The 19737-nt window shown below is 36.9% G+C and overlaps 1 protein-coding gene across 1 annotated transcript in view; it reads right to left on the bottom strand.

Annotated features, from left to right (window-relative positions):
- TBC1D5 (TBC1 domain family member 5) overlaps window positions 1-15958 on the bottom strand; it is a gene marked incomplete at both ends in the record, with an annotated part of 190933 nt that extends 174975 nt beyond the window's left edge. Inside the window, one exon of the mRNA XM_084260539.1 lies at window positions 15859-15958. Within this exon, the coding sequence (XP_084116665.1) occupies window positions 15859-15958 (100 nt within the window). The remainder of the gene's footprint in view (window positions 1-15858) is intronic.
- Between the last annotated feature and the right edge of the window lie 3779 nt (window positions 15959-19737).

The following is a 19737-nucleotide window of genomic DNA, read 5'->3' as shown; positions in this document are numbered from 1 at the left end:
TTTCAAACTGTGAGGTCTCATTTCTTTTACTGCAACACGTAACCAATTACCTAACAAAAATGTTTACATTAATCACAATGACTCTATATTTTAGGTTTTATACCACCAATTTTATTTTTGCTTAGAACTGAACTCCCTCAGGCATTCTTTTGTGCCAACTGTTAATTTCTATCAGTGATAAAGTTCCCTTAAGCTTCTTTTAACATCTACTGGACATGACCTCATAAAATTTAATGCCATTCATTAACCCCAAGCACTTAACTTTACACAGTAATGTCAGGCATCTGACTTTTCAGTGCATGAGAAATCCAAGGGGGAACCGTTTGAGAGATACAAATTACAAATCATTTGAGTAGTGGCAAGAGCGGCAATGAGCAAAATTAAAGGGTGAATCAAGACTTGAGCAAAAGTAGAGTTCTTGCAGTGTTTTCCATCTAGAATTATAAAACATTTATACAAAACAAGGAAGAGGTTGCAACGTGATCATTTTGGCTTGTGAGGGGACTGAAATTTAGAGCTGTGGCTGAATGCCAGGTTTTTAACAGTCTGAAGCAGATATGACGTGTAACGATGTTTAGTGGGGTGTCCAGTAGCCTTTGGGTGTTTCAGAGGAGCTGGGACCACCTCATGTCCTGCAAAGGGCACACACCAGCCAGACTGGGGTAAGCCATAAGAAGCAGTTTCTTCAAAGTGCTCCTCTCTTTCTTCCTGCAAGAGCCTTGCCTAGGTTTAGCTTCAGAGTGTGGTTGTTCTTCTGATTTTGGTTATGTACCAAGAAAGCTTTCGGAAGGACAGCACTGTTTTTATTTTCCCTCAGACGCACAGATGGGTGATGTCTGCTTAACTCATTTAACCATATTTCCCAGTGGCTTCACACATGTTGGAGAAAATGTGGAAAATTCTAGAGGTGAATGAAAAAAATACTTAGCAACGATTTTCTGGCTTACTCTTGGGCCATTCAAGGACATTCCTTGTGGGGAGTGGAGACAGAGTGACAGCCTGCCAAGGCCCCAACTATAAAAAGGGCACATTGTTAGGGAGGGGGGGAAAAAGAAAGAAGAAGGAAAAAAAAAAAAAAGAGAAAAGTGTTTTATTTTCTATTTCTGTTGGCTCAAGACATATCTAGGCATCCTCTGTGAAAAAGGACAGCGCTATGCAGCTAGAAGCATGGTCCATCAGAGTTCCCGATAGCAATCTGCTTATTCAGCTCTGTTATGCAAAATCCTCTCCCCTAGTCTGTACACAGGGCTTGTTTTTTCTTGGTGTCACAGGCTGTTACATTCTGGGATAAGCAGTTGATGCTGTTGGAGCAGGGATGATCTTAACGTTTCTATACAAATTATACAGGGTAGCTATAAATTGCTCCAAGAGAACCCACATGAGATTTGATGCTGATGTGTCTAAGCGCTACAAGTTTATTTATTTATTTTTAAGCAGTAAAAAGAGCCAGTTTTCAGGACTAAGCAGTAGCTCCTGAATTTACTGATCTTAACTGGGAAATACATTCTCTGCTGCCCTGTAAATCTAAACAGATGGAAGTGATTTTGCCGAAGCTTTATTTCCACAGAAAGGTATCTCCAAGCAAAAGGCAGGTATTACAGAACTGAGGGTTTCACATGTGAACAACTGTGATCTCTGATACCAGCCCCATCTCAAACTTCTCAGAATGACGACTTGAGCTATAAACCACACGTAACTAAAATCTACAGTCAATAGACACTTTGTACTATTAAAAATGTTTTTGCATCTTGCCTGCCACCGGTCTAAGATCACTTTAACATAATTACAGTGTGATGTAACATCACATCAGTGAGTGCGCATCAGTTGGAAAAGTTTTTACTGCCTAGTAGCAGGGAGAGGTAATAAAGCAGATGTACACCAGGTCACATGACAATGGCAACCAATTGGTCTGTATTTGGTAAGGCAAAGTATTAATGTTTTATAAACCCAAAGTATACTATATACTTTTCTAACAATACCGATGTAAATCTCTGCGCAGCATAAGCAGTTGTGCTGATCAACATAAAGATACTGCTGTGATAGGTACTTTGAAGTTGTAGATAAGAGCTCAAGCTGCAAGATGCCAACAAAAATGGAAGTTTATAAAGAATCACTGCCAGACTCTTAAATGTAGTAGCACTTGTGGGACTTTCTGTAATATAAATAGCAATTACCTTCAATGCAGAATATATTCGCAAAAATAAATATACACATGCATATACCAAAAACTCGACACTCAAGTTTTCTACTTAAAAAGCAAACTTTTAAATCTGTAAACTCTGAGTATCAGAAACCCCAGAATAAGCTTTTGCTCAGTACCACCTAATACCCAGTGCCTAAATATGCATACATGTGCGTGCACATACACAACCGCTCCGATATACATAGGCAAACACTACAATCCTAGCGTGAGGGCATCTACCCTGTAGACAATTCAATCAATCTCTCAAGTGACACCCACACGTGCCTGCACACACAAAAGCAGATGTGGCATTAAGATTTACAAAGTTATTGAAACTTTTAACAAGTAAAACGCATCTTTACTTAGCTACACCAGAATGAGGAATAAAGGGGTTTACATATGTTCCAATTCTAAACCTATCAATCAAACCCATGTTATTCCTTTGGGAGCTTATTTACATGCATATTTATCAGCCTCACATGCTAATTCCCTGCTGTTTTATGCCTGCGAGGCATGTTTATGAGTCATAATTGTTGATCTCATTTGATGTATTTCACTGAAGTAAGACATTATTCAGTTATGTGGCCTAATGTCAATGAATTACGATGACCTGATCTTCGAAATGCAACTTGCTCTTTAATTTTTATTAGAGCATAACTTATTCAGAAGAAGAAATACACTAAAATGGAAGATTACATGCTTCTGTAGTCATTTTATTTAAACATTTTATTTTTGAAACACTCCTCCCTACCTCTAGGCAAAGTTTTAAAAGTGCAATTCATAAACACCAAATGAAAAGAATTTTTGCCTGAAATTAGTACATGTTTCTCAAAGTGGGACTTTTATAGGTGTTTTTATTTTGTTTTAACCAGCCACAAAACAGGCCTTTGGAGCGTTGACATATGGTTTGTAAATGGAAAAAAAACCCAAACCAGACCCAATCCAAAAACCTCAAATTGTGCTTTGCCTTAACCTCATCAAAATTGAAACCAGATAAGGACTTAGGAGCAACTTCTCAATGACAACTACTAAAGTTAAGTTACAAGTCCCAAAACTGACTCATCACCTTTGATGTAAAATGGTGTCAATTCATAAACAGAAAAATCACTTCATGGTCAGAGTAAAGACCTAAATAGGGGAATAATTACAAGGTATACCAATTTCATTGTGGTAGCATGGGTTGAGCCATCAATGCGACCTAGGTAGCAAGCTGGAAAGGACACTAACAGGCAGCTGAACACGGTACTTGTACAATTCTGCTCCTTTCACAAAGACCTACGCTGGTCTTTCAATGCCTTGAGTAAGCATTAAAGATTTAAATTACGTCAAAAAAACCTGACCCAAGAACCTTTCTCAATAATCATGTCTTTTTTCTAACTCAATCACAGCATGAAGGAATCAAAGTAACTGCTTATTTTTATTCTCTTGCACCAAAGACTTAGTATTATATTAAGCACCCTTGCTGTAGGATCCATAGTGTAAGTTGCTTCTTATGCTAGGCTAACAGAAGATTACCACTGTACATGCAAATTACTATCTGATTTTCAGATATCACTCCTTCCTTTATTAAGAATCTGTTTTGTTTTAATGCAATTGTTATGCTTTTAAATTTTGCATTATCAAAACTGGCAACTGACAATTGATTTCAGCTTCACAAAACCCATAAATATTTGACTTCTGTATTAGAGTTAAGAGACCATCACAGTTAATACAAAGTTCAACTTAAATTCATCTTTATGTATTAACAAAAAACCCTAAACCCACTTTGGTATGTTCAGAATTTTCAGAGTTTCTGCATTGTGCTACAGCTTTATCAAGGAACAGAGTAATACGCAGAAAAACTGTCTTTAGCCAAGTAATGCAAATGCCAGATACCAAATGCAGGCTCATTTTTCCAGAGGAATCTCAAATTGAATCTGACAGATATGAGTAAGTGTCTTTGAAAACACAGAAAACCTGCAAGTATCTTCCTAAATTTGTAATATGTAGAGGACTTGTAGTATCATAAATATCGTATTAATTCCAAGACGACAAATCTGCAGCAGATTTTTCATGTCCAGAATTAAATCTGTGGTTTTCATTTATAGCTGCTTTAAAAAAAAAAAAAAAAAAAAAAAAAGAAAAAATCCAGCAAAACTATGCTAAAAAGGCAAGGACCATTTAATATAGGCTTTTCATGTGCTTTATAAGCACCAAGGAGCATTTAATAGAGGGTTTACATGGTATTTTTACAAATGAGAAGTTTGTTTCTGATAGAAGTATGTCACAATACAGCTTCTTAAAAAAAAATAAATCTTCACTTGAGCAAGTTATTCTAATGGCACAGTTACAAGGGTGCAAATGCCACAACTAAAACTGTCACGTGTTCATCATAAGTATATATTTTTAAAATGCATTAAATTTAATCCTGCTCTTTATGTTGGTTTTAATTCTAGAACTTTTAAGACAGAAGTTTGCGCTGATTATAGTCACGAGAACCCCAAAACAGAAGTTTGCACTGATTATAGTCACAAGGACCCCAAAACAGAGCTAGACCTTTCCACCGCATAAGCTCCAATTTACATCTTCCTTTCCAATTCTAAATGCAAAAGAGAAAAACTCATCTGCCAGGGTTTTTTTTTTTTTTGGTGTGTGCCTTTCTTTACTTTGCTTTGGTGGGTTTTTTGTTTGTTTGTTTTCTTTTCCGTTTTCCCAGAATAGCAACAAATAATGCTACACTTTTTTGTGGTAATGAAATCTCAGTCTTAGTGCAGCCGATAATTTTGTGGCCACCTTGCTGTGATAACTCAGAATGGAGCTTTGTATGCTTTTGCAAAGGAGTACTTTCTTCCATACTTCGATAAAGAATGAACCAATACTGGGTCACAGAAGTTTGGAGGTGGCCCTGTGGCTCAGTATGCTTCTCTTTTCCATTAAGATAACATCTGTTCTGGCCACCAGTCGGCAAATCAAATTTGATGAGAATTCATCTCTGTGCAAAGTAGAAATATCCACTAATGGACAGATTCATGTTCTGTTGCTCCACCTTTTAAATATTTCCAATGAAAAGTAAACAAAAACAACAATGGCATCTTCGGATATTACAACTAACGTATCGAAAATGTACTCTGCCAAAATGAAACTCAAACATTTCCACATCACTGAAAACATATTATCACATGTATTACATGCGAACTCTATCCTTTCAATTGCACTTAGTACTGAAACACTATACAGTTCATTTTTCCTAAGGTTAAATCACTGATTCCATTACAAATCCAATTTCTCAGAAGAAGAGAATTATCACCACCGTAAAAGCTTTATCTGGATGAAGTTGGTGCCTTTTAACTTCTAGGAAGATCAAGAAAAATAATTTGTAATGGTATAGCAAAATTTCAGTGAAGAAATGTATCATACGGGGTTACTGCTAATATTTTGTTTGGTTACATGGTCCCAGTTGCACTGAACTGAATAGGATTTGTTCAAAAATTTGAGTGTAGTCTTCCTATCCTGGAGTTTATATATTATTGTTTAACACTCTGGTAGCCAAGCAGAAGCATTTAACTGCCAGTTCTGTGTACAAAATTAAGATGTTTAACAGGAGAAAGTTTGAATTGATTTTTTTATTTGTTGATGTGGGGTTTTTTTAAAGCAACCATTACAGTTTACTTACTGTAATTTTGATTTTTAACTTTCCCAACTACTTTCCTTGAAATACCACAGATAGGTATTCCACCTGTCTCAACAGTAGTTGCAATGTAAACATGAAGGTACCAGTGTATTAACTCATTTGCAAGGTCCACTGAGCAACGCAGCAAGCCAGCTAATGACCCCAGTACCTAATGCCATGACGGAACAGTGAAAGCAGTGTGCAATGCTCACTTTTTAAAAGTCTCTTAAGAAATTTTAGCACTTTCCCTCTTCTTAAAACAGGAGTTGGCATTTGGAGATACAAAATAGCAAAATAAACAAGCACAAACAGATCAACTTTGATAAGGATTTCAATTAAGCTGGAGCCACAATCTTTAAACTTGTGGCCAAATCATGTTTTAATAGTAACACCTGTATGTATCTGCACAGAGCCACTGTTCACCAAAGTTTAGGGAATAGCTTAACATATTTAAACCATTTTAAGTTTACTTGATTACTCATAATACTGAAAAGGTGACAGTGATCTTCATGTTTCAAAGTATTTTTCATTTCCATTACTAAAAATACCTTTAGTTGAAATGTCTAAGCTGAAAGTGCTTATTTAAGTTTGTATATAAAACATGAAAACTCTGACATTTACAAGTTACTCTTTTTGTTGTTGTTGTTGTAATTAGCTACCTGCCTTTGGCTGCAAGAAAGCAAGAGCTGAAGGACAGCATCGTCACCATGGCAGTTTTCTGGACCTTGAACAACCTGGGTCCAGTTCCTGGCCCTGCTACAGACTACACTGTTTAAGACTGCATCAGATTTCTGCTTCTATCAGAACATATATTCTACTTCTTCTTCCTATGGAGAATTAATTTTGTAGTTTCTTTCTACACCTTCTAATAGGATGAGGTAAGCACACAGATGCAAACCAAACATCCCAGGTCCCACTTCCCTTTTTGAATAGATCAAACCATGGAGCACAAACTGCGTCATAAACATGTGTGATTGCCACAACTAGTGAAAATAAATCTAATTTGCTATATAATTTTGTGTCATTTGTACTGCAGTTGAAAGACTATAGTCACATGGTTACTGATGCAGTGGTCTAAACATCTGACACGATGAAAAAGCTGAACAGGAGTGCTTACAAATAACTAAAAGATACTTTAGATCTGACAGCAGTATTCAATCTTGCCACAGAGCACGTGTGTACATATACATCCATACAAATCTCAAGCTGAAAATATTTAGAACCCAGACCCAGTTATTCACTTCCACAAAGCCCAGTTTTGCCCACTTACACAAAACAAGATTTAAGGACAAGCTCACATACATGCACTGGAAACATGAAGCTCCTTACCTAGTACTGTTTAGATTTGGGATGGTTTGCTATTTTGTTGACTGAGAAGACAGACAAATGCAGAAAGGCTACACACATTTCTTCCAGTCCCCTAATTTTAGCACTCAAATTTTGTTTATAGAGACAAAGGCATTCTCCCATTATCCTGTATATTTAGCCTTTTTGCAGTTGCTGCACATCGTGTGAGTAAAAGGAAGACCAGGACTTTTAAAAAATGTCAGTTGTCTGCACCCTGTCACTGCGTGGCCAAATCTTGAGACCAAACGCCTGTAATCTGAATGCTCCGAAAACTGAGGAACTCCAAGTGAGTAACCACAACCCGGTACCCTGGGCTGCATTACCGCTTCCCTCAGACAATAAGGGCACTGAGGCTTGATACCTTTACAGTCAATTGGAACCCAGCCATTAATTTTAATAGGACCGGGATCAGGTCCCTGACTTTTTTGACATCAAAGAAACATCTTTCACAGTCATTTTGTTATAAATAATTAAAGCTGATTAGTAATAATAAGGTACCTTAACCAAAAAGGTAAACAGTGGAGACATTTATTATCAAAGTAAGAAAAGAAAATTAAAATAACCTGCAACACTTCTGTATGTGCAATTCATCAGGAAACGTTGTAAAAGAACAAAAACAAATGTTGGCTCATTCCAGAGGTTCTTTGTCATCATTAATGTATTCAGGTTTTCACAGCTGAATTGCTGTACTTTGAAAAGATTTTCATGAAAGGAAACTCAAATTCAACGTTTAAACAAAGCTGTCAGGTTACCAAGATTCATATTTGTTTGTATGTCCAGAAAATGTTTTCTCCTTTTTAAAAAACCCTTTAGGTTAGAAGTATTATTATTCCTTTGCTCTCGATTTGTAAACAACAGAAAATAAGCTTTTGTTAAGCAGCACATATTTAGTTATTTGCTGCTGCAAAGCTGAAACCAGCAGTTGGAAATATCTGTTCCAAAGCGGAGGTGAAACTACCTGGTATGGATATTTCACTTCATTACTAGTTCTGTTCCTCAAATTGATACAAATGGCCTCCTTCTGTTTCTGTCTGTCTGCTTGCCTGATCAGTGGAGCTAATTGTCAGAGCTGGGGAGATCTCCTATACCTAAACAGAAGATATGCAGTTTGTAACCCGCTTAATTTGCCTTATGTCCTGGATGGCCCTCAGTATGTTGTTCATTAAAGTATCAGCTGTTTCGGTTGTAGCAGTGGCAATCTAAGCAGAGGCCTATTTTTCTTTGTTAAAAGGCCAGATTGTCCATAAATAATACACATCTTACCAGATAATTTCTTACCACTCCAGATAAGTATGATGGCGCTTTATTTCTTCCCCCTTCCATACTTCTTAGTTTTGTATGTCCAAAGAGGACAAGGACAGGAGTACCCAAGGAGGATAAAGAATAAGGCTTATTAGTCAATTAGAAGCTTAAAACTGGGGCTTTGCAGTACCACTTGGCACTTAAGAGTAGGCTGAGCCCTTCCCTCTTGAAAATAAGGAATTCCACATCTTTATAAATGCCCACATAAATGATAGACAGGAAAGGATCCTGTCTATGCTGTCATATTTATGTAATGTAGGGCAATCAATTTCCAATACAATCAGATCTGTGGCAGTTAAACTCTTTCAAAATGTTTTAACATACATTTAATCTCAGATGCAGAGGTCTGTAACATCAGTGAGCTGCACACAATTCAGACTGCTTTGTAAATTACAGTCTTCTGCATGTCAGGACAGAAGCGAACTCAAACATTTAATTATTATCCATAACCAATCATGCTGGCCTCAGCTAGAATTCTGATTTACTAGTCTTTTATTACACATCCACAAGTACAATCAAAGTTGTACAGTTCAGTTCTTTTACATTAAGAGAATCTGCCTTTTCCATATGTAAGAGACATAGCCATTTAACATCACTTGATCATTGCTTAGAAACACTTAATATGTGAAGTGTTTATGGGTATTAACATTTACATTATATTTTTTGTATCAGGTCTGAGTAAGGTATTCAAAGAATGATTCTATTCTCATTGTTAGCTTCTGTTTAACTTTTAACAGTTAGCTAGATAACATACTCTTAATTACATTTGCAGAGGTTGTATTAAAAAGGAGTATTCTGATTTAATTTTGTTGTACAGTAAGTTACTATAGTTAAAATGGAAATGTCTCCTTGGTATTTTAAGCTTCTCTGAACAAGTAAAATTTAGTAAAAAAATCTTTTTCATTCACCTTGCATAATTTCCTTTTATGTGACGTGTTATACTACAGGTATACTAACTAGGAAGGGAGAGGAGAGCCAAGTAGTTGAGCTTTAAGCTGGATTTGGGAAAAGCTAGGAAAAGAAAAAAAAAAGAAATGCTGAAATCAGCATTTCCCAAAGTAGGGTCACAATAGTTATCAGAAGAATGCCTTGAGGTTGACAAGTGATTTATGCCAGTATTTGGGCAGAGCTGTGTCTGGAAGGAACTGGAAACTCCCAACTGACATGACTGACCAGAGGTGCAGTGCCAACATCATTAGTGAGAACAGTCTTATTTTCATACACTGACTGAAAGAAGTGCTTTCAAAATGAACATTTTAGATCAAGAGCCACTGCTGTTTTCAAAGTTGTTTTCTAATATCTGCCTTAACACCCACCAAAAGCAATTTCCTTATGTGATGCTTTTGCCAGTCACCCATACCACAGTATAACCTCCAAACTGAAATTAACGTGCAACTCAACATGAAGCCACCAAAAAGCCTGGAGCTACTAGTTCTAGGGAGAAAAATCCACAAGACACTGTCGGCTACTCACTTTTGCTCCCAGAGCTGAAGTTGTTCAAAACACTCCTGCAGTTCTGAAATACAGACTTGCAGCACGGTGCTGAATTAAAGGGCTCACAACTGGCAAACTTCTTTTACCAACCTCAGGGCATGTCAATGCCCATACAATCTTTGAAGTAAAAAAAAAAAACGGACCCTGTGCTTGCTATTTTCAAACAACTTTATATGAAATACACATACTTGTAAATGTGCAGTTTCTGTGGTGATTTGTTAATAGCAACATATTTCTAATACAGAAAACAGAAGAGAAAATGGAAGAGTCGTATGGCAGGAGCGAGTGACAGGCTGCGTTAGCTCAAGACATACTGTGCTGCTCCAATAGCCTTTGTCACTACAACCCTGTTGCTGCTCAATTAAAAGCAGGCTAAACAGTACTTATTATTAATAAATGAATATTAAAACGCTTGTTATGTCAGCATATGGTGTTTGAAGATGTAAAAACCATTGTTGCTTTTATTCATCCAATACAAAGTGAACCAGGCTGAAGACAGCTCTTTCTCTGCTACCGTACCTTTAATGGAAAAGCCAACCCCCAAGTTTGGAACTACCAGTGACAACTGTGTTGGTGGGCCACACCAAAGCTTTCCTCCTGAGGGCAGAACTCCCCAACAAAGGACACAGGTGAAACCATGGCATGAAATCCCAAAGGCCTTAAGAACAATCACAACCCTCAGCATCTCCTGCTCCCAGGATAATGCAAAGAGGTTCTCTGTTCCCATCTTGTCTTTTTAATGAAAACACCAAGTAGCATGCATATTTAAAAGGACTCTTAAAAACACAATGCTGTATTTCATGTACATGTCCCTCCCTGCAGAGAAGATGAAAGAACACACATTACATGACAGACGTGACGTCATACCATACTCATCGAAAAATATTTGATATGAAAGTAATAAGGCTTCATGAACACACTGTATTTGCATTCTCAATTGCTTTTACATAGGGATGCACTTCTTGCACAGAGAAATCTAGACCTCTGTGGTTGTTTCTTTTAAATTTAATCATGGATATGATCTCTAAAAATGGAGGCAGATAAACGCCATACAGGACAACATGCATTAGCACTGTTTTCCTGGCTGAAGGCAGTTCAAAGGGAAAAAAACCTCCAACCAGTAACACTGAATACCTACTGACTGATTGTAAGCTAATAGAATTTTCTGACAGCAAAAATTCACTTAACTGCAGAATGAACATAAAAGGATGAACTCAAGACTAAAACAGTCCCATGTGAATTACACATAAGATTTGGGGAAATTATTTGATAGCATGTGGGTCCTGTTAGGCCCAGAAAAGGTTGAGTACATACTTACTATTTGATTCTCTTCTGCTTTCTATGTGTTTTCTGTATGACACTGTTATAAAACAGATACCTCAAACTCCACACAAGATAAAGTTCTACATATCAGCTCTTTCTGGTCATCAGGGTTATGAGGTTAGAACAGAGAAATTTTCTGAAGAGGAGCAATGGAAGCACCCAGAATACAGCCAAATTGGAAATACAAACATTCTCTTTCTGTCTCTTACAGGTTTTCCTGGCAGCTTTGTGAATCAGGAGGGATGCAATAGAAAGTATGAGGTAGGCAACTGATCTACCTAAACCAGGTAACTAGTTAACTTTGTCCTTCCAGCTATGTCAGCTTTCTCTGTCGTCACCTCCAGCAACAGTCTTTAAAGAAGAAATATACTCCCCTAGAACTCTAAAACACTCAGAGACATTAAAGTCTTCCCCTTTCCTTCTATTAAGAACAAAGAACACATTATATTTTTTTGTGTGAAGTATGCTATTAAATAATAGCTTGTACACTAATTAAAGCAAATGTAATTGTGAGAACACACTGACATTGTTAAAGTAAATTACCCACTTTGTTAATAGTTTCATTTCAAGTGACCTTAATTGTATTAATTGTGATATTGAGCAAATTTAATTGAAGAGTATTAAATGTATTGTTCCAGTCTGTCCTTAGAGGATCAACTTTCTCACTACATCAATGAAATGGGAATACTACCTACTATGTTCTTCAAAACCTGTGTCAGAATGTGGTGAACATTATAACTTAGAGTAAAAATTTACGACAGCTCAGAAACAGTTAACCTAATTATCCTGTTTCAATGTAATATAAACTCCTAGCATTTGGAAATGAACAAAATAGTTTGTCAGATGCAAAACACAGTGAGAAAAGTAGAAAAGCAGAGTTTCTGAAATTTGTCTTTATTATATAAAGTCTCTGCTGGAGACAAAACCCCATGATATTCATCAGTTTCTTTGATGATGATCCCTATTTCAGAGGGAATGCTTCCAAAATAGTTAGAATAAAATTAACGTCATGAAGATTTCCAGAATAAGAAAGGTAGCAAGATACTATCAACATGCTATAGTCCAAAGCAAACATAACAATGCACACAAAGATACATGAATATCGATTAAAATACAACCAGATTAAAAAAACCCCCACAACACAACAAAAAACTGCAACAATCTTCCATTTGAAGTATCAGATTAGACAAGTGAGAATCCCTGTCACAAATTTCTTACCAACTATTAAAAATACTACTTTAAAAAGATTATGACTGCATTTATGAAATACACATCTTTCCATCTTCAAAAAAAATCAGACACAAGGAAAATAACAAATCACCGATCAGAAAAAGTCTGAAATTATCTTACCTGCTTTTGTGGAGTATTTTAAAGGGATAGAAAAAAAATTCCTGACTGTCAATTAGTTAATGGTCTATCCTGAATGTTGTAAACTTGCAGCAAGCACATTCTCACGATTCATAACAACTCAGGATTCAAAGTTCCTCAGTTACATAAAATTTGGAGTGCCAAGAACGCCCAGATCTTTCTCCAAATGATGCTTAACTCATCTTTTATGGTCTACTTCTATTTGTTCAGCTAGGTAATTGTCTCCTGCCTAGCATTTGCAACATTAAACCCCGCAGCTGTTCCTAGTGAACCATGTCTTACTCTTCTCAGGCCACTTCTCCAAAATTTCAAGGATACTTTGAATTGTATGTCTACCCTCCATTGTACTATGTTACTCCATAACAGCCCTGTCCCAAATGCCCCATCTTTCCTTTCTATACCTTTGCTTAGATTTTAATAAAACCACCAAGTACTACTAGACTCAAGAAATTTCTGGAATCCCATCCAATATATCCTTCCCAGCTGACTGCAAAGGAACAAAAAGCAGTCTATGTGTGCAGTTTTCCAACCAGCTTAACTTAACAGCAATCCTGAAATTTCTTCCATTTTAATAAAATGCCTTGAGAGAATTTCAAAACTCCAGCTGGACCAGACACGTGCTGGTTCTCCATCAAGTTTTGGTTATCAGTTGTACATGCTAAAAGTACAATACTTCATATAGATTAACAAATCTGATTAGCTCTGTGATTAAGTATTTCTTTTCAGCATCTTTATCAGTGACCTGCTTTACTTTTATTGCCTCGTCTTAGTGAAGACTTCTGATGCCCCCAAGGTAATACTTGAAGGTTTCAGCACAGCTTCAAAAACACAATTCAGGTGTCTTGATTTCCCACAATATTGCCCTGAACATCTCCAAATAATGGACCACATCTCTTGCAAATTTGTATCACACATGATATAGAAGACCTGAAGATACAGATTTTCACCAAGTGATTTTTTATCATGCCTGAAACTTGAGGCCAACTTGAAAAACCTTGTCTTGCAATACTTCTGTGAAGATAATGATGGACAGGCTGCAAGGACAGGAACGACTGTGTACTTTGATGCCAAAAATCCTAACACCGTGCAAGCATATGCTTTATTTAAAATGAAATATTAAAACTTCGAAGACTTATTTTGGATATATAAAGTTTCAAATTAAAATGCAGTATGTGTTTCACAGTAAAAAAACCTATGAAGATGAAATGGATGCTTTATATAAAATATTTACATAGATAGAACATAAAAAATGTACCATAGTTGGTAACCTTTATGACTTGGGGAACCATGTATTTACATATCTTTATCTTCGCATGTGCGTATGTGTGTGTTGTGTATATATTTTTAACAGTTGACAGCTGTTTTAGAGCATACAGAGATGCCAAGCTGAATGAGGGTCTTGATTACTTCAAGATTAGCTATCTAAAGTTTCTATTCATTTTAAGTGTTGTTAGTGCGAAGAGTCATTAGTCACTTCCTTGTCTCATAGAACATCAGCATACATTTACATTGTTAATGAACATTTGGGGTAAATGAATTAATGGCACTTTTAAACATCAATTCAATACTAATAACTTTGTATGTCATAGAAATGTTAAGGTTGGGATAAAAATGAGAAACCTTCTCAGTCAAGGTAACTAATCGCTTCTGGGCACAATAAAGGGTAAAATTAATTTATAGTGGGTTTTTTAACATGCTTAATATCTTGGTTTTTCTTGAAATGGAGTTGAGAGAAATGCCAGTACTTTTTTTAAAGAAAAAAATCAGAGGAAAATGCTTATCTTTCTTTTGATTGGGATACAGTACAAGCAAGCTATATTTCCTGTAGAAAATGGCTATCGGTTTAGGTTACTGCAAAAGATTATTTTTTTAGTTTCTAATATTATGCAGAAAAATGTATTTAGATTATCAAACTAAAATGGCTCCATATCGTTAAGACATCAAATATAACAGAGGAGGAATACTGACCTGGAAAAGCTAGTTCATTTTATCAGCAGCTTTTAAAATACTTACCCCTAGATATTCATTCTCATTTTCTAACATTGAAAAAAACTTTATAAACTAATGCAGAAAAAAAGGAAAAAAAAACCAAACAAAACCAACCCAAACATTAGCTCAAAGGGACAATGAAGTTTTACCAATATATTTTAAAGCAAAACATCACCTTCTTACAAACTGAAGTAATAAACCTGACTAAGCAAAACTTGACATAGCTTTTTAAATAAGCAGTATTAACAGAAGATTTATAGACAGATACACCCACACAAAACTGGTTGATGATCTGGGTTAGGGACTTAAGAAATGTGACAAAGTTGTTTCAACTCTGTAATTTAAAATAAATTTTTTATTTTGCCCTCCTGGTACATGTGTTCAATGACTGGAAAATTACAGGTAGTTAAGGTGCCACTGTGTATAACTGAGTACTTGAGGAATGTTTTCATGACAAGGACGAGCTTTCTCGTTAAGCTTATCACTTTCTTCGAACCAACTATACTGTCACTACTGGCAAATAAGTAGAAAAGACAAGCAACACAGACATGCACTGCATTATGCAAGCAGTTTGTTCTCACTGTTCATTAGAGTCTTCCAAATACTGCATTTAATTAATTTACTTTAGGTTACATAGTAATTTCTACCTTTAGAGCCTGTTCATTTTATTTCAACTTCCAGAATGGTTTGTTTTTGTGTTTTTTTTTTTTTCTTTTTCAAATAAGAACATAGGTGCTGAGTCAAACAAAAGAAAAGAAAACAAAAAGAAATCAGCCTTTTAATTTGCATAATCTCACCCAAAATAACATCCTGAACTTTACTGGAGAGTTTAAAAAAAACTCAAGCCAGAAAACAATTCCTAAAATCAAAGCAGTCTAAGAGCTCATACTTGAGGAAGTATCACAAAGCCATGCTGCATTTCAGTATTCCTATGCTGAAGTCAGTGTTTGGTTTATGATTTAAAAAGGATGACAGCGCATTAAACATTTGGCTAATGTTTCTGTCTGTAATTGAAAGTTGACTTTTCGTGGTTTTCATTAGTGTCAGAGTGTTCTACACATACTTTGTGAAATGTTCTTTAAGTTGCCCTGTTCAACTCCATTGAGAGAATTAAACAAATTATGACAGGCACAGTAATCACGACAACACTTCCATAAGGTTTCTAGGTAAAAAGTCCAAAAAGTACAGAAATAACAAAACTCACCTTCTCCTGGCTTGTTCAAATAGCCCTGCAAGGGATCAATGCCTATTTCTTGATCCTCTGGTTGCAAAGGGTGACTGGTTTCAGACACAGAATGATACATATTGGCAACAGTAAATTCCAACTGAAGGGTATTTATCTGCAGGAAAACAAACAAGCAAACAAACACTTCAGCATTTCTTTAGCTATTTTTCAATTACACAAGTCAACAGCAAAAATGTTTAAAACCTTTCTCTATTTGCCAGGTGTAACATCACCACTAGACGTCTAATAGCAGAAAAACTGTCTTTCCATTCAAATGTTTTATAATTTGGAGTCGAAAAGAAATTGGTAAGAGTACCTCCAACCATCGCTCTGCAAGTAGAAGTCCACGTGCGGTTTTGACATACTATCAAGTGGGGCAGAAGCCTCTCCTTCCTTTTTCTAGCCTCCCCAACTCATCTCTTAATCTGATTCTATGGAGAACTGATGCTAGTCCTCAGGCACGGTGAAGGTTACAGAGCAAAGCTGAGATGAGACCCATCACTATCACTCTCCTGGATTTTAGACTTCTCATCCCAGAAAAACTTCTTTTTAACCACTACTTTTTCAGAAATCACAGGTCAACTATAAGACAACTGCAAGAGGGATGCAAAATATGCAAAGATGACAGTATGAGGTAATACTGACTGGTATGATGGCTGATTTTCGTTTTATCAAGATTTGTAATAGCTTACCAGAAAAATGACGTTTAAGAAGCATTTGAAGAAACAAAATCAGCTAGCTAGTGAGTATTTACAAGGAAGTTACTCCAAAAATGAAGGGCAAAAGGGGAGATAGCATAGAACCCGAAGCCCATGAAGTAGGTGACACGTGTTCATCAGCACATGCTGCTGAATGGCATTTAAATGACTATCACGTTAAGCAAGCAAGAACTATGTTACAAGTTCATGAGGAGTGTTGGAAGCTAACAGTCATTGCAACAAGTGAGAGGATGCCAATAAAAGGGGGAAAACCAGATGATGTTACGGTCAGAGCAGTAAGAAGGAAAAGCGACCTTTCCAGTGCATTAAAAGCGATAGAGCACATTTGTCAAGACTGCGTTTTGGTCACGGTACAGCAATTTATTAACACCTTGAAATAGATGTATCTAACTGGCAACATGAAAGACCTATGCCAGCCAAACAGCTTTGATTTGCCTATGACTGCCACCTAAGTTTTAAACATCACTTCCTGTAACTGCTTAGTTTACAGTATCTTAACTTTCTAATTCCGAGGAAATTATATTTTACATAAATACAGAAAACCAAACAGGAAGAGAGAGAGAAGAGAATGCACCCATGCTTTCAGGACTGGTATGTTATCAATTCAGAAATCACTGATTATGCTTTTCCTTTGGTTCTTACGAGGCTTGGCATTGACCTCTATACGTTCAGTTAACTGTCAGTAAATGAAAGGGGGACTGGGATTCCTAAGACTTTTCTACTTTTATATATCTGCTTTACTTTCCCACTAAGTTATGTGGAAAAAAATAATATGCTAAATAATAAACAAAGCTAGCTGGACCACTGTCAGGCATTTCTTTCAAATTAATGTGCCCAGGCTATTTCCGAAGAGATGATCTCTCAGAGGTACTCCATGAGGGTTTTGTCCCTTATTTGCCCCAGAACCTATGTCAGTGCAGTGCTGATATGATCGCACCATCATCCCCCACTGCTTTTTAGCTAGAATAGAACATCTGATGCTCTTGGGAACAAGCAGCCAGGATCTGAGGGAAGGTAGGACTGCCCATTTCTGCAGTGGTCCACCTTTATGCCCAGTTATTACAATCCTATAACCATTTGACCAAACACACCACTAAAACACAGACTTGCCTTCAACAACTCTCTGTACTAGCTCAACGAACAGTATTATGATTGCAAGTAGACATCATGTGTTTCCTATATCATTTATAAGCCATAATCATGAAAAATGCATGAATGGTAACTTGGAGAAAAACATTTATAAACTTGCTAGCCGCTTAAATATCATTTCAATGTTTACCTGCAGCCTTATGGCTACATAATACAGAGAAATATTTATAACTACCTGGTATCTTAGATAAATAAATGAAAAATTTGAAAGAATTTACTTTAAAAAAAACCCCAAACAACAACTTTGCAGAAAGATGTTTATGATTTTTCTCCTGCTGGAATTTTAGCTGCTGCTCTGCTTCTCTTCCTATATCATTTTCATTACCTTTCTACTGATCTGTTGATTTTGTCTTCAGAAAAGTTACAAGCTTACTTTGAACTCTGCTGCCAGTTTTTATTTTCAGATGTTGCTACATGATCTGACCAAGGCACAAACCCGAGCACCCTTCAAGCTGAGACCCAGGCACAAAATGACTGTACCAGCCTTTGCAGATTTAGCAGCTGCCATGTAGTTAAGTTCACAATGTGTTTCAGACTTACACTGTCTTACATCCAGAACACGGTATGAACTTAGCTCTACTAAGTTTGTTCTTCTAAATTCTCCTGTTCTGTATCCACGGTTTTTTTCCTACATACTCCTGAAATGCCACGCCTTCACAACGTATATGAGCAGTAATTTATTTTACAGACAGCAATTTTAAACTGCTGAACAGAATTCCTTTTGATACTCACACAGTGATTTAATCAGTTACTTGTGTTTGTTTACGGATACATTTGATTAGTGTTAAAAAAAATACCACTACCTATTAGTCTTGTCACTCCTTAGTCCAAGCAATTTTCTTTACAGTTTTATACTTAAGTTCCTTTCAGCTCTTCTAACAAAGAGCAAAGAGAACTATTAAACAATTATGATTACACTTGGGATCTTACTCTGAGAAAGATTAATTCTTTACAGGTTTGTGGTTGATTTGTAATGGCCTATAACATATTGTTCGTATTAAATAAGATGCAATTTAAAAACATTCTCAATGTGAAACAATAAAAACGTTATAAACATCTGAAATCCAATTATAAGATTACTAGACTCGATACTGGCTATCTAGTTAAACCCTAACATCTCAGTCAAAGCTACAATAGACTCTTCTATCTATTCCTACAGGGTTTTTTCCCCTTCCAAATATGAAGGGCTAAAAAACCCAAAGACCGGGCACCTTTCCCAGCGCTGGGAGTTCAACTATTCTTTAATATACATGAAAAAATAATTAAGGCTGCACATGAAACATTTATCTAGTTAGAGAAATGAAAGGAGACGCTATTCCACCCACGAGCCCAAGTAAAAGACAAGGCAGATAAACCTCTCGCCTGGCAACTATTCTCAGACAGAGGAGAAGGGGAACCCCACTGCGGCACTGCCCCTGCTCTGCCGTGCCTCCACCCAGGGCAGCACCATGGGCTCGCTCCTCACCGACCAGTCCAACAGTAAGGGACGCTCCTCAGTACATCCGTATGGTCAGCCCTGGTTCTCAGTGGAGGCCACCCCTTGTAAGGCAGGCTTACGGACCCCACTGGATATCAACAAGGATGCTGTGGAGACACTCACTCCTCACGCTCACATCGTTCTCTGTCCCCATGGCCTTCTCCATATTAGACAGGTAACTGTTGCCATTAGGAAAAAATTTACTAATGCTTACTAAGATCCACTTTACTAACAACCTCTTTCTACTCAGCGAGGATCAACTACTTTAGTTGAATGGATTAAAACTAAAGGAAGGAAGATTTAGATTATATATTAGGGGGAAGTTTTTTACAGAAAGAGTGGTGAGGTGCTGGAACAGGCTGCCCAGAGAGGTAGTGGATGCCCCATCCCTGGAAGTGTTCAAGGCCAGGTTGGATGGGGCCCTGGGCAACCTTGTGTAGATCCAGGCCTTAGGTTGGTGTCCCTGCCTGTGGCAGAGGGGTTGGAGCTCTATGATCCTTGGGGTCCCTTCCA

Source organism: Gallinula chloropus, assembly GCF_964237585.1.
Source record: "Gallinula chloropus genome assembly, chromosome: 2".
Classification (NCBI taxonomy): Eukaryota; Metazoa; Chordata; class Aves; order Gruiformes; family Rallidae; genus Gallinula; species Gallinula chloropus.
This window is presented reverse-complemented; position numbering and strand designations above follow the sequence as displayed.